Consider the following 13984-nt stretch of genomic DNA (forward strand, 5'->3'; position numbering starts at 1 on the left):
CCGTACGCAAGGAAGTGGCGTTGTTTGAGCGACTGGGCTGTCTGTGTTGTCTCGTGGGTAACGTTAGATCCAAAGAATTATTTTTTATGCTCAGCACCGTTTGATTGCTTCTTAAAACATCTGACGGAATACTTAGGTCGCACTAGTTGCATCATCTCGGAATATATCGGTAAGTTTTAGCTAACTGCTTATTTAATCCCGGTTTTGGCGGGTGGTTTATTTGAATTCTGAAAGGTGTACTAAAGCTAGGCCTCATATGGCCAGTAAGCTTGCTAGCTAGCACGCTAGCTAAATCTCGCCGGGCATGTTTTCTCATGTGTATCGGTAAATTGTGTTAGTAGCCTCCATGGTAAATGGATATTCATTGCTTCTAACTTGTACAAATAGGGATTTGATTCCATCGAATTAGGCAAGACGGCAATTTAACGCAGTTTTGACGGGTGCCGCTGCACCTAGCTTTGGCTAATTGTTTAACCTCACACGCGAGGGGGGCGGAACGCAGATCTGTGTAGCTCGCGAGGTAGCGCCAGCCACATGCATGAATTGTGAAACGTGAAAGTTGGTTGTACGGATACAAACAATTCCTGGTGAGGTATGGATGTTACTGTTTTAACACAAATGCAGTTACCCTGTTCTCGTCTGCGTAGTAGTTTGCTTTTTTCTAACCCTATCCCAAAGTGACTGAGCGTCTTTCTGGCAAGGTCTTTGCACTTTGTGGCAGGCTATGCCTTTGTAGTTCAAGACCACTTCACATGAACAGGTTTGATCTGCATCCTACGAAGCTGCACCTACAGGTTGCATGATAATTTATTAGGTAAATCAGTCATAAGGCAGAGATGCACATTGAATCTGTTGTTGAATTTGTTTCTCTAAAGTCAACGTGAATGTTCACTTTAGATAATTTAAGACAAGTTGCATTATGTTGTCTTTGGGCCATGCAAAGTTTCCAGATTTACTGAATGTGTTAAGACCATGTGAAAGTTATAGTTCAGATGTAGTTAATGTTGGTAACGAGTTTGTCATATTGTTTTGTAAGCGTGTATTCTTCTCTCACCAACACACTTTCTTCACAGGAATGGCTGCGGAGGTGAATGGCAGCTCCGCTCCTGCAAAGGAGGAGGAGGAGCCCATGGATGTCTCCATGACCCACACGGAACATTACCAGACGCTGTTGGACGCTGGGCTTCCTCAAAAGGTGGCTGAGAGCCTGGACAACATCTTCCAGACAGGTGAGGCCCTATTCAGACCAAACGAACGGGGAGGAAGTGGACACAACGCTTGCTCTTCCAGCCGAAATGCAGTTTCAGCTCAGCTTGGAGCCGCAGTACAGTAAAGGAAAAACCTGCAGTTTTGTTTTTTCTTTTGTCCGAAAGTTGGTTCTTCACATATGCATATGAGTATGAAATTTGAAATGTCACCAAATTGTGTAGTGGAGGCTAAAGTGGTAGACATGCACCCAGTGGATGCATGTGTATGTCTAGCAACAGGTGATTTTTATCAACCGAATATAATCATGTGATGAGTGTGTTCAGTCCACAGACAGTAGATTAAACAGTAGATTTCTGTGCTTGCAGGTCTTGTGTCATACACCGACCTGGACGAGCGAGCCATTGATGCCCTCCGGGAGTTCAATGAGGAGGGGGCGCTCTCGGTGCTGCAGCAGTTTAAAGAGAGCGATCTGTCCCACGTGCAGGTGAGACTCCCACACAACCCCCCTCGATGCTTTTGTGGAAGCACGAATGGGAATAGTTATGCTAATGTTGCATGCTGATTAGAGATATCATGAGAGTGTGGGAGTCCTTGAATGTGCTGCTCCTTTGGAAGTGAGAGGTGTTAATGCAGTCCCAATTGTCGGGTGCTGATGTGGAGAGAATGGGGGGTTGACTTGTGTGTTGGCTGTGTGTGTTCGCAGAACAAGAGTGCTTTCCTCTGTGGCGTCATGAAAACGTATAGACAGAGGGAAAAGCAGGGAAGCAAAATCCAAGAATCCACAAAGGGACCAGACGAAGCCAAGATCAAGGTATGAGGTCACATTTGACTCAGATCTACTTCCTTGTCTGTCTGCATGCCTGGAGCCCTAAACACAGGCCACTTGTGCAGGTCTGTGCAAAAACTGTCAAAGGTGAAAATCCCAACATCTGTCTTACAAATTCTGTAAAGAATATGGATTTTTGAAAAAGCATAAACAGTTTGGGAAAAGCCTACGTATGATGAATGACTGATTTGGAAGGCTTTTCTTTACGTTTCTTCCCGATCTGTTGCACAGGCTCTCCTGGAGAGGACGGGATACACTCTGGACGTCACTACAGGACAGAGGAAGTACGGGGGGCCTCCTCCTGAGGAGGTGTTCTCTGGGGCACAGCCTGGAGTCGGGACAGAGGTGACGTTTGCTTCTCATATTCCCATGGTCTCCGTAAGCGATTGCTGTCTAAAAACGTTTGTAGTTTGTCCATGCCAAACATGCATAAAATTGAGTACACGATCTGACATGGTAAGATGAATTACTGTACATGTATTGTGATGGCTGTAGGAGCATGTGATCTTCTGTATTAGAAAGTAGCTCTAGACCAAGGTGATCAGTCGACTAAGTATGAAAGGTGATATGCCTACTGTCTGTGATTCCTCATAAACTTTTTCTTCCTCCTCGTGTGTGGTGCAGGTGTTTGTGGGGAAGATCCCCAGGGACCTGTACGAGGATGAGCTGGTCCCTCTCTTCGAGAAGGCTGGGCCCATCTGGGACCTGAGGCTAATGATGGAACCGCTCACCGGCCAGAACCGCGGCTACGCCTTCATCACGTTCTGTAGCAAAAGTGCCGCGCAGGAGGCTGTCAAACTTGTGAGTCTCTTCCCCTCTCACCACAATCCTCTTTGTGACTTTAATTAAATATAATATATTCTATGTATATATACTCTTTGTCAATCAATCTTTAATCAGTCTTTAATATAATTTAAGGCAACAACTGTATCCATGTCTGGAAAAAAGATGGCATGTTTTCTGTATAAAGTCCTTCGCAGTTAAATCCTATCTGGTTTTATTTGTTTAATTGCATTGAAGGAACATTCTTTGTTGTTTTTATCCGTAGTGTGACAACTATGAGATCCGGTCAGGAAAGTACCTTGGTGTTTGCATTTCCGTGGCAAACAACCGCCTGTTTGTGGGGTCGATACCAAAGAACAAGACCAGGGAAAGCATCCTGGAGGACTTCGGCAAAGTCACAGGTGAGAGCCACTGGAGATTGATGATAATTAAAACACATCACCAGTAGTGACTTCAACCAGACCCTAGGTTGAAGAATACCACTTTTCCTTTAAATGAACAATAAGTAAATGAAACCGTGCTTTAAGCCTCAGTGGTTTAGAGTTGACCGATTTTGTGTGTGTGTGTGCAATGGCAGAGGGGCTCCAGGAGGTGATCCTCTACACCCAGCCAGATGACAAGAAGAAGAACCGCGGCTTCTGCTTCCTGGAGTACGAGGACCACAAGTCGGCCGCACAGGCTCGCCGCCGCCTCATGAGCGGCAAGGTCAAGGTCTGGGGCAACCCTGTCACTGTGGAGTGGGCCGACCCCGTCGCCGAACCTGACCCCGAGGTCATGGCCAAGGTCAGTGTCAAGCATGAAGCCATAAACTCTTTCACTGAACGGAAACAACACAGACAGTTGTCATTGTTGTTAGGCACATATCACATCATAAAATATGCACACATTCAAATCACATGTTGTTTTTTACACAGCATCAGTCACCTACTTTGTCTGTAGGTCACTGTATTTGTTTTGCTATGTGCTGAGGTGACAATAACTTCATGCTATTGTTAAATTATAAGCATTTTTACAGAGTGGGAATGGAGTGTAGAAATAAGGTGCATGTGTGTGAGTAAGTCTGTATGTTTGTCGTCATGGTCACAGGTGAAGGTGCTCTTTGTGCGGAAGCTGGCCACCGCAGTGACTGAGGAACTGCTGGAGAAGACCTTCTCTCAGTTCGGCAAGCTGGAGCGGGTCAAAAAACTCAAAGATTACGCCTTCGTCCACTTTGAGGAGCGCGATGCTGCTGTCAAGGTGAACTTTGGGATACACACACTTATGCTGTCCCTCCCACATCCACGCAGTCACACACACACTGTGTGTCTACCAGAATTTGAATTTAATGCAGCATCATTATCCTTAGAGTTTATTGACTCTTACTTTTATTTTTTTATTTTCCGTCGTCAGGCGATGGATGAGATGAACGGTAAAGAGCTGGGTGGGGAAGAGATCGAGATCGTGCTGGCCAAGCCCCCAGACAAAAAGAGGAAAGAACGCCAGGCACAGAGACAGACCACCAGAACCACAGGGTAAGGGCAGGGGGAGGGTGACTCACAGTAAGGGGGGTTGGGATGGGGCAAGGGTCCAGGGGCCATGCCAGGATGGACGAGCAGAGGAGTGGTTGGTGAGCAATGAATGATTGGCTGACACAAAGTGACGAGGTAGAGCTCACTGCTCAGCTGTGTGTCTCAATAGTGGGCGTGGTGGAGCAACGGGAGCGCCGCAGTCTGACATTTGGTCAGCCATTGCGAGTTCGTGGCGCTTTGGGTAACGCCTTTAGCTAAATGTCGTTCGCCTTTACCTTTATCTTAATTCTGTAAGGCCCTGTGTTTATGTGTACAGGTATGACGACTACTACTACTACCCTCCACCCCGCATGCCGCCTCCGGGGCGTGGCAGGGGCCGTGGGGGGCGGGGAGGCTACGCCTATCCCCCGGACTACTACCCCTACGAAGATTACTACGATGACTACTACGGTTATGACTATCATGACTATCGCGGCGGTTACGACGACCCTTACTACGGTTACGACGACGGCTACACCATGCGGGCCAGGGGGAGCCGCACCAGCCGAGGCGGGCCGCCCCCTCCCAGGGCCCGTGGAGCACCGCCCGCCCGCGGCAGGGGTGGCTATGCACCCCGAGGAGCGCCCATGGGCGCCCCCAGAGGCGGTCGCGGGGGGCGTGGGGGGCCCTTCCCACCCCAGAGGGGAGGGCGTGGCACTCGGGGCGCCCGGGGCAACCGCGGGGGCAACGTGGGCGGCAAGAGGAAGGCGGACGTCTTCAACCAGCCCGACTCCAAGCGCCGCCAGACCACCAACCAGCAGAACTGGGGGTCGCAGCCCATCGCCCAGCAGCCCCTGCAGCAAGGGGGCGACTACTCTGGTAACTATGGTTACAGTAATGATAACCTGGAGTTTTCCCAGGATTCTTATGGGCAGCAGTGGAAGTAAGACACCACTAAAATGGTGTTTGGGCAGCAGCAACATCACAAGACACACATTAATGTGCACACACACACACACACACACACACACACACACACACACACCTATATACAGTCTTTCACACACAAACAAAAAACACGTCGACATCTCACTCAACAAGAGAATTGGCAGCAGTGTTCGATTGACTTTTTATCTTTCATCCCTCCCTAAATATCTCAAACTCTAAAACGGACAGATTGCGGAATTGGCCCCTCTGGTCCTGATTGGCTGGAAGTCCATTTTGGCTGAAGAATGTAATTTTTTTTTTTCTCCCCCATATTAATTGTATTTACCCTCCATTTAAGTTTGAACTCTCATGGTATCATGGGAACTCTTTCTCTTAAAGATGGGCAAAACTTTTATTCTGTTTTTGTTTCCTTTACCTTTTTTTTTTTTTTTTTTTAAAAGAAAAACCAACAGTGAATTTTTAGAAGTGGACATTGTTTTTTTTTTTTTCACCAAAAGTCTGAGAGGACATTAAAATCATGAAATGGCCTTGCAGGAAGCTCATGTCAGCCCCTCCCCCAATCTCCTCGTTCCCCCCATCTCCATCTCTTTCTCCAACAATCCCCCTCTTCTCATTTCTACTAGTGGCATAGGGACTTCGCTTGTATATAATGGCTTAAGGCTAGAGCTTCATTTTCAACCGTTTATTTTTTCATTATTTGCCGAGGTGGAGAAAAGAATCCACGGGAAGGAAAAAAAGGTTTTTGTAGCAGGAAGTTAAACGTGTATGTCTAGCGTTTCTAGAAGTAGTTCAATTGTGTTTTTTAAAACTGATATTACTATAATAATTATTACTTCAAACATTTTTCTTTCTTGAAAATGCTCGTGAGGATTTGGTTTGGCTCACCTTAAGAGCCACCCCAGTTTGTTCTCTGATGTTTGTATTTATAACGTTTTTTTGTTTGTTCCGTTTCAATAAAACTCAAATCGAGCATCACTCATTGGTTGGATACTTCCAAGACTCAATTGTGTCCCAATTATCTGATTGAATTCAAACCACAGATCTCACATTTGTGCCCAAATTGAACCTAAATCTGCCTGGCATCAACAATATACCAGTGATTTGTAGAGCTCTTGAGGAACTGAGTCTGAACACGCAAGAACAGAGACTATAAACAAACCCTTGTGACAACGGATATGATTTAAACCCTCCATATTCCTGCAACATGCCATGGTATATGCAGCAATAAACATTTAATAACACTTTTTCACTATTCCGTCCCTGGATTGGCCAGTTTCCAGAATCAAACGCACAAACTTTATAACTGATGCCAAAATATCTGATGTGTCCAGAGACACATAAATAATGACCATAATGACCAAATCAGACATTGAAACTGAAGTACAGCCTATATGGTGCACTGCAGCATTTGTTTTAATACTGGTCATCAGCTATTCTAGTGCAGCAACACAAACCTCTCCCAGTTCCCTAATAGTTTATTTCCAGTGACCCCCTCCATCTCCCCTACCCCACGGTCCGGCATATTAGACCAGTGTGTGTTTGTTTGTGTGTGTGTGTGTGTGTGTGTATCAGGGAGGGAGAATGAGAGAGCACAGTTAAGTGTTGTCCCTTCTCATTCAAATTCACCCAGGTGTCGTGCCCAGGGTGGTGTGCGTGCCAAAGCCAGCCTGAGGAACACACCACAACTGTGTGCCTCTCTACGGGTGAGGAGCCGGCTTTCCCGAATCCTCCCTCTCTGCCCTTTTGTTATCATATCATCTGTCTTATTTTCCCTCTTTTATTTATTTTTTTGTTTCTTTTGCCGCTCGCTTCTTTTGTCTGCTCTTCCTGTTATATTCCGCTTTTGTTACTATCTCCTTGTTCTCTCTCTCTCTCTCTCTCTCTCTCTCTCTCTCTCTCTCTCTCTCTCTCTCTCTCTCTCTCTCTCTCTCTCTCTCTCTCTCTCTCTCTACCCCCCTCTCATACACATGCACACCATAAATGGGGATCGTGGTGGATCACTTTGTCTGAGCTATGCTCTGCCTCTGCTGCAGTATACATGTATACATTGGGCTTTGTTGCAGCTTTATGCTTCGCACAGAGGGCTTTGATTGCCCAAATCTTGTGATTAACAGTAGCTCAGCACCGATCTACTGTCAGGTCCTTCCGCCACGTGATTTCTGCACGTCTCAATCATGAAGGATCCCTAATTGCCACTCACACAGATTCCAAGAGGTTTTCATCAGTTAAATTTGATTATCAGAGTGTGGGTACAGCAATCAATATCTTAATCAGTAGGGATCAATAGTAGCTTCAATGCTTTCAGCATGGTGCAGACCTCACCTCAGCATCCTTGAAAGTACAGAAGGTCGAGTTGAAATTGGAGTTGAGGCTCAAGTCTGTGCCACCCAAATCTAACTGAGCCACCCCCTCAATGATACACTTGATGTTGGATTGGCATTGATGTTTCATGTCATGTAGTTTTGAAACTGTAGGGTATACCAATAACATACCTATAGTGACTTCATTAAGTCTTTGATTCTTTTACGTCATGCAATAACTATTTTGCACAACACAAGGGCTGCCCAGATATCTCTATATGGGCTGGACGCATGTACATTCATGTTCCACTAGATGGCAGCAATGAATTACTAAATAGTCCCTTCCACTGGTGACAGTAGTGTTTGAATATTTCACACATGTTTAGTGGATTACCGTTCAATTATGGCAAGAGCTAATTACATGCAGTATAGCCTCTACAAAATATACCCTACTTATATGTGCTTTTGTCCTGCCAGCCAAAGTCACCCATTGGGTATACCTCCATCAAGTGTGTGTGCGTGTGTGTGATTCTCATCTGCTATAAACAAACATGTAGACACGGTGAAGGTTACCAAGGTCACTGGTGTACACAGAAGTGGCTCAGAGAATGCTGCTTTGATGTCTCAGGCAACAAAAACCACAATCATATCACTCCAGTGCCAATTTGATGACCCACACAGAATATGTAATGACTTAATAAAACCCTGATGCATGCCTTAAAGGATTTGCCATAAACCTCTGTGGTTCATAGTAGTGGCTATTCGAATCTATTCCTAATCTGGAAAAGGTCCAGAAGAGATTAAGGCCAGGTTGCTCCTGAATTTGGGCTTTGTTGCCTTGAGACAGTGTGGTGACCTTGGAGAGAAGACACGATCCCTGGACTGTAAGTGATCATTTATTCTTGTTGCCTGAATGTCAGGAATGTCGTCATACCCTGCCATCCTCTGGAAAGAAGAATTTGGTGGGGCTGAGAGAGTGACAGTTTCATAGATTTGGTAAGGAGGTTTCTTTAACTTGAATACAACGTTTGTGTAAATGTAATTCTGATACTGAATGATTCATATAGTCCTTGAAAAACTTAAATACAATATATGGTTTTAGGACACTGGTGTTTTTCTACTCCATATAGTTTTCAAACTAACCGACTCGGGTGTAGGTGTACCTGCAAAAATAGATTTCTCTCTATTACATCACTCACTGTAGCATTCTACTACTTTGGACTCTCATTAATGTTCCCCATGTATGCCACATTTCAGTGGATTATGAGAACACTCCAGTCCTCCATTCTTTCAAGTGAGCCCACTTGATTTTCACATTATGCTATCTCATTGTCACTGGCAGGGCTAGCTGTTCATATTGGAGAGGAATCAAGTGCTCTCTTGTAAAGTAAAAAAAAAATGCTAGGGCAATTTTGATGTATCATTCCTATGTTGATACATCCTTTTGAGCAAGGAGATCAATCTTAAGAGCCCGGCAAATTTATTAACATGGCATCAAGTCAAATGTAAGGTAAGTTTAACATGGGCCAAAGCTGGAATGGATGACCTCACAATCAGTCTTTCTTTGTCACAGTATTCTGTTCTCATCCACGATTCTGTTTGTGTTCTCTAAAAATTCTAGCTTATACTGAAGACCTTGGCATTTAAAAGGTAATGGCTTTTTCTCTTTGGTCCCACTCCAGCCCTTCTCAGCAAAGGTCCTATGTCCACTCCCGACTTCCTGTCTGGGCCACAACATGGCCAGATCTGTCCAGCGGGGTACCCTCAAAAACCATTGTGAAACACCAATCTTCAAAGTATACCCCAGCCTTAGTGTATGTCGTGGAGCTGGTTTTTCCCATCTTGTTGATCGTCCTCTTAAGCCTGTCTATTGGAATTGCATTCCATGCCTTTAAGAGATGGAGGAAGAAGAGGGTATAGATACTTTTCATTTTATTATACAGTTTCTGCTTAATATTTCTTATCAGTTTGTGAATGTTATTCCTTGTGCACTCTGAGAATAATCGGACAACTTTTCCCCTTTTTAAAAAATTTAGAGAGGAACTCCTTGGTTGAGCAGCTACAGCAGACTCTCCGCAAAGGAGAGTGTTGTCTGTCTGAAGGACATCACCCTGAGGCTGAAAGGTCTCTGCGATGCCCAGAAACAGCAGCAAGTTGGAGGCAGGAGGAAGGTTGAGTGTCTCTTGGAGTAGGCGACCCATATCCTCCACATCCTGATCTTTTTATCACCTCATTTAAGACATTACTGCCTTGGGGCCTCCTATGGTAGACCTCATTTAGGCAAGCTGACCGTTATATTAGCTTTTTAATATGCTTGTTTTTCATTTTATCAAATACAAATGATCTTTATCAAAAACAGTTTCAGTTGTTTTATTCTGAATGAATGATGAATTATGGATGAAATGTATTTTTTTGTGGAAAAAGGTCAGCATATACTGCCTTTTGTTGGAGATTTGGTGATTTGGATCCTTCTCTGTTATATCTTAAAACTAAATGTGCCGTTGAGGGCCCCTGAATTAATTGGCAAACCACAACATTTTTAAGTTCCACATATGAGAAGAAGGCACTTGGCAAAAAAACTTGATTAAGTTCAGCAGCCAGCCAGACCACTACAGTTTTGGGGTAAATGGACACTTGCACATTCCTGAACCTGCCATGAAGTGGGGACACAGGACAGACAGAGTTTGCATAGCATCCTTGTGTGAATGTAGTGTACTTGCCTTTCATAAAGGAGGTGTAATTATAAATCCACTAAACTATAATGATGTAAAATAGTGCATATGGCCTGTATGTCAGATTTTCTCAATTCAGGCATTGAACAAATTTACCCAATACCCAGTGTAAATTCCTATTCCTAATTTAATTTATGGGAAGGACCGAGATCACGTCAGTCGCGAACGTACGTCACATGTTAACGTTTGAGCCAAGATGGCGGCTGCCGGAGGAGAGCCTGTTGCTCAAGGTGGCAGTACAGACGATGCATTTCAAACGTTTTACACAGAGGTATTGTACACGTGTATCTTCCATTTATCCTTTGTATGTTTATGTTACTAATGATAAGTGTTAAGGGAGCCTTATGAACGCAATGGGGCTTTGTGAGTCTGTAAATATGAGTTTGGCCTAGTTAGCAAGTGTAGTGCAGCTAGCATATTAGCTGACTAGCACAATACTGTTCAAACAATCATTGAAAGTTGCTTCCGGAAATAAACTCGTCTCTGATTACCAGACGTTTATTTTATTTTACTCTTAAATGTATGAAGGATATGTACGTTGGATCATGATATGTTTTAGATTCAGTGAGCTTGTATCCCACAGACGAATGTGACGTGTGGCTAACGTTAGCTCGTTTGCTAATTTAATGAACGGTGCAGCGCGGTCGTGCTGGTTAGTTCAGTAGGCTAACATAAGTGGTGATCAAGCGTCTTTCTAGGTAAGTATGTTAGCGGGGAATCCACTCTAGAGTACATTAACTCTTATGGAATAAAAGTGATAACTTAAGTACAAGGTCCCATGGTAACATGTCATGGAAAGCAATGATTCTTCAAGGCAACATTAGTGACTTGTTATTTGTTTCGCTATTTCAATGGTTAACCATGATTGTTAACCAGCTAGCTTCTAACCTACGAAGTAACATACGTTTAAAATGTCTAGCTAGTTGGATTGGATGTCTTGACCCTTTGGAGAACAGAATAGCTATATAACTAGTTATTAATTAGCTATAGTACGACCCAGTGATTATCAGCCATTCACCTTTAATTGTTTTCTTCCCCAGGTTAAACAAATTGAGAAGAGAGACTCTGTGTTGACGCCAAAGCAACAAATCGAACGTTTGCTTAGACCTGGTGCATCGTATTTTAATCTCAACCCGTTTGAAGTAAGTTGTTGATGGCTGCTACAGTGATGACTTGATGACTACAGTGAGTTGCATTAGCCTACTTATAGTATTAGCCTATACAACATAAGTGATGTATGCAGATGGTCTTTCTTTTGTCTATATTCAGATACAGGTAAATGGTTTGTTTTTGAACTGGGATAGAAACAGTCCCTTTATATTTATTTATATTCAACATCGACAAAACATTGTAATCATCTTCCATTGAAGGTGCTGCAGATTGATCCAGATGTAACTGATGATGAGATCAAGAAGCGCTTTCGACAGGTGGGTGCTCCCTCTTGCGTTTTGGAAATATCATTGTGCTGCAGATTATAACAGAGTCCTCACAATATTTCTTAACATGACAATGTGTACATGTTACATGTTGTGGTATAATGTGTATATCCCTTTAGCTGTCCATCCTGGTGCATCCTGACAAAAACCAGGATGACCCAGAACGTGCCCAGATGGCTTTTGAAGGTTTGTACTTCAAGTTCTGCATATAATCAGCAGTAAATGGCATAGGGCCAGTCAAGTGGCCTTAAAGCCAGCCATTGCTCATATACATCTATTCTAGTTCACTGAAATGTTTCCCTCCAGTTTACATACACATGTGGTGGTGTGGTGTGATGTGATTTGATGGCTGCTCTCAAGATTACATACACTTACACTTGACACATCCATGTCAGTTTTTGGAATTAGGCATTAGTGATGCTGACTAGTTGTTGTTGTTTTTTTTTGTTAAGAAGAGTTCGTATTCCAAATGTTATGATTGGGTATAAATTGAATGTTGGTTGGTCACAGTAAACATGAAATAAATAGTCAAGTCAGGTTTTCAGATCAGATGTAAGCGAACTTCATGTACACATCATGCCTACATTTCCCTTGTGGCCATAGCGGTTGACAAAGCATACAAGTTGCTCCTGGATCCTGAACAGAAGAAGCGGGCAGTTGATGTGATCCATGCAGGGAAAGAATATGTTGAGCATATGGTAAGTAGTGTTTTTGTCTTTTCCGCCGTCACTCTCATGGTACTCCCCTGACATGTGATTCAGTCTGGCTCTCACGTGGGCAAGATTATTATCTGCATGCATGTAATCAAAAAACGTCCTGACTAACAGATGAAGGAGAAAAGGAAACAGTTGAAGAAGGACGGCAAGCCGCAGATTGTGGAGGAGGACGACCCTGAATTGGTACTGAAACACTGCCTCATTTTATGGCCTGATTGGCTGAGGGCTTCTTAAGAAACCTGGAAATTAATTTAAACTTGGTGAATTTGATGCCCTCTAATGTATGCACTGCACTTCTGCAGTATTGCTGTATCAGTTAGTATGGGACGTAGGTCGGTGCTCACGTTGCCACGGTGTCTCAGTTCCGGCAGGCTGTGTACAAGCAGACCATGAAGCTGTTCGCTGAGCTGGAGATCAAGAGGAAGGAGCGCGAGGCCAAGGAGATGCACGAGAGGTAGCGCTTACCTGTGACCTTGGGATTTTCTGCGCACAGCGTACTGCAGCTTTGCCAGATACAATCATTCTAAACTGGGATGGGTCTAATAGGCACGTGAGGTGGTATGGTGCAAAATGTGAAACATGCTGCAGATTTTATGGAGGACATTCAGACTTCTTTCTTTGCCAATGAGGTTACCATTTTCCATTCTCACAACACTTATTTTTTTTGCCCTCTTAGAAAACGACAAAGGGAGGAGGAGATTGAAACTCATGAGAAGGCGAAACGAGATCGGGAATGGCAGAAGAACTTCGAGGTGAGCTTATAAAAGGGACCTTTTACATTTATTTTAATCAGACTCCATACACTGTTCTATGTGCTTAACATTATTGAGGGATACAGATAGAGAACTTGCTTGTTTTATTTTAATGTTGTATTTTCTATGCTCAGCTATTTGATGTTGTTACCTTGTGTGAGGACTCCCATGAATAAGTCCTTGTTTTGATGCCCCGGGCAGGATTCGAGAGATGGGCGTGTAGATAGCTGGCGCACCTTCCAGGCAAAAGGGAAGAAAAAGGAGAAGAACCGCACCTTCCTGAAGCCCCCAAAAGTCAAGATGGAACAGAGGGAGTGATGCTGTCCAGCTGTGCGCGTGTGTGTGGTGTGTGTGTGGTGTGTGTGTGTGTGTATGAATGTGTGTGTATGAAATGAATTTGTGCGTAGACGTCCAGAGCAGCCTGCGATGACACCCAATCTCAACACTCATACTCATTGCCTCTGTTCACACTTGGAGACACATCCCTTCCTAAGAATAGATATCTTTAGGTTTTTGTTTTTGGAGGAAAAAAATGTACATATTTGTGAAAATTGTGACTTTAGAGACTTTAATAGGAAGGCTCAGTATGTTAGAATAGAGAAGTACTTGTTTTCTTTTTTCATGTCCGTCAACAATTTCTTTCATTTTTTTTTACCCTCTTCAGACAAAATAAACACTCGTTTGTAGAGTCTTTGTTGGTAATGCATGGGGTCAATGGTGTTTGTTGTCAGTATTTAATTGATCTGTTCAGCAGCATTAAACAGATTCGCTCCAATGTGTTCCTTGATAAGAGAC

General features: G+C 43.8%; 3 protein-coding genes across 6 annotated transcripts in view; 2 read left to right on the top strand and 1 right to left on the bottom strand.

The window, feature by feature from the left end:
• On the top strand, positions 1-9909 carry LOC121695212 (heterogeneous nuclear ribonucleoprotein R-like). Of its 4 annotated transcripts, none has more exons than XM_042075829.1 (15): positions 1-169; positions 702-814; positions 1074-1229; positions 1575-1693; positions 1913-2020; positions 2267-2380; positions 2660-2836; positions 3084-3219; positions 3396-3601; positions 3905-4054; positions 4208-4329; positions 4643-5184; positions 8474-8549; positions 9236-9467; positions 9590-9909. In XM_042075829.1, exons 3-13 carry the CDS (start codon positions 1076-1078, stop codon positions 8542-8544), a joined length of 1899 nt encoding a protein of 632 aa, XP_041931763.1. In that variant the 5' UTR covers positions 1-169; positions 702-814; positions 1074-1075; the 3' UTR covers positions 8545-8549; positions 9236-9467; positions 9590-9909. The 4 variants fall into 4 exon arrangements, with proteins under 4 accessions (XP_041931763.1, XP_041931766.1, XP_041931762.1 ...); XM_042075832.1 differs by lacking the exon at positions 702-814 and adding an exon at positions 6884-6956; XM_042075828.1 differs by lacking the exon at positions 702-814.
• tmem65 (transmembrane protein 65) overlaps positions 5310-13984 on the bottom strand; it is a 26441-nt gene continuing 17766 nt past the window's right edge. Inside the window, exon 9 of the transcript XR_006026042.1 lies at positions 5310-5350. The gene's annotated coding sequence lies outside the window, so the exon portion shown is untranslated. The remainder of the gene's footprint in view (positions 5351-13984) is intronic.
• Positions 10427-13976, top strand: dnajc8 (DnaJ (Hsp40) homolog, subfamily C, member 8). Its single transcript, XM_042075836.1, has 9 exons — positions 10427-10556; positions 11326-11427; positions 11656-11712; positions 11841-11907; positions 12325-12419; positions 12549-12620; positions 12800-12891; positions 13114-13189; positions 13391-13976. Exons 1-9 carry the CDS (start codon positions 10482-10484, stop codon positions 13505-13507), a joined length of 753 nt encoding a protein of 250 aa, XP_041931770.1. The 5' UTR covers positions 10427-10481; the 3' UTR covers positions 13508-13976.

The sequence above is a fragment of the Alosa sapidissima genome, chromosome 21 (genome assembly GCF_018492685.1).
Source record: "Alosa sapidissima isolate fAloSap1 chromosome 21, fAloSap1.pri, whole genome shotgun sequence".
NCBI classification, from domain to species: Eukaryota; Metazoa; Chordata; class Actinopteri; order Clupeiformes; family Clupeidae; genus Alosa; species Alosa sapidissima.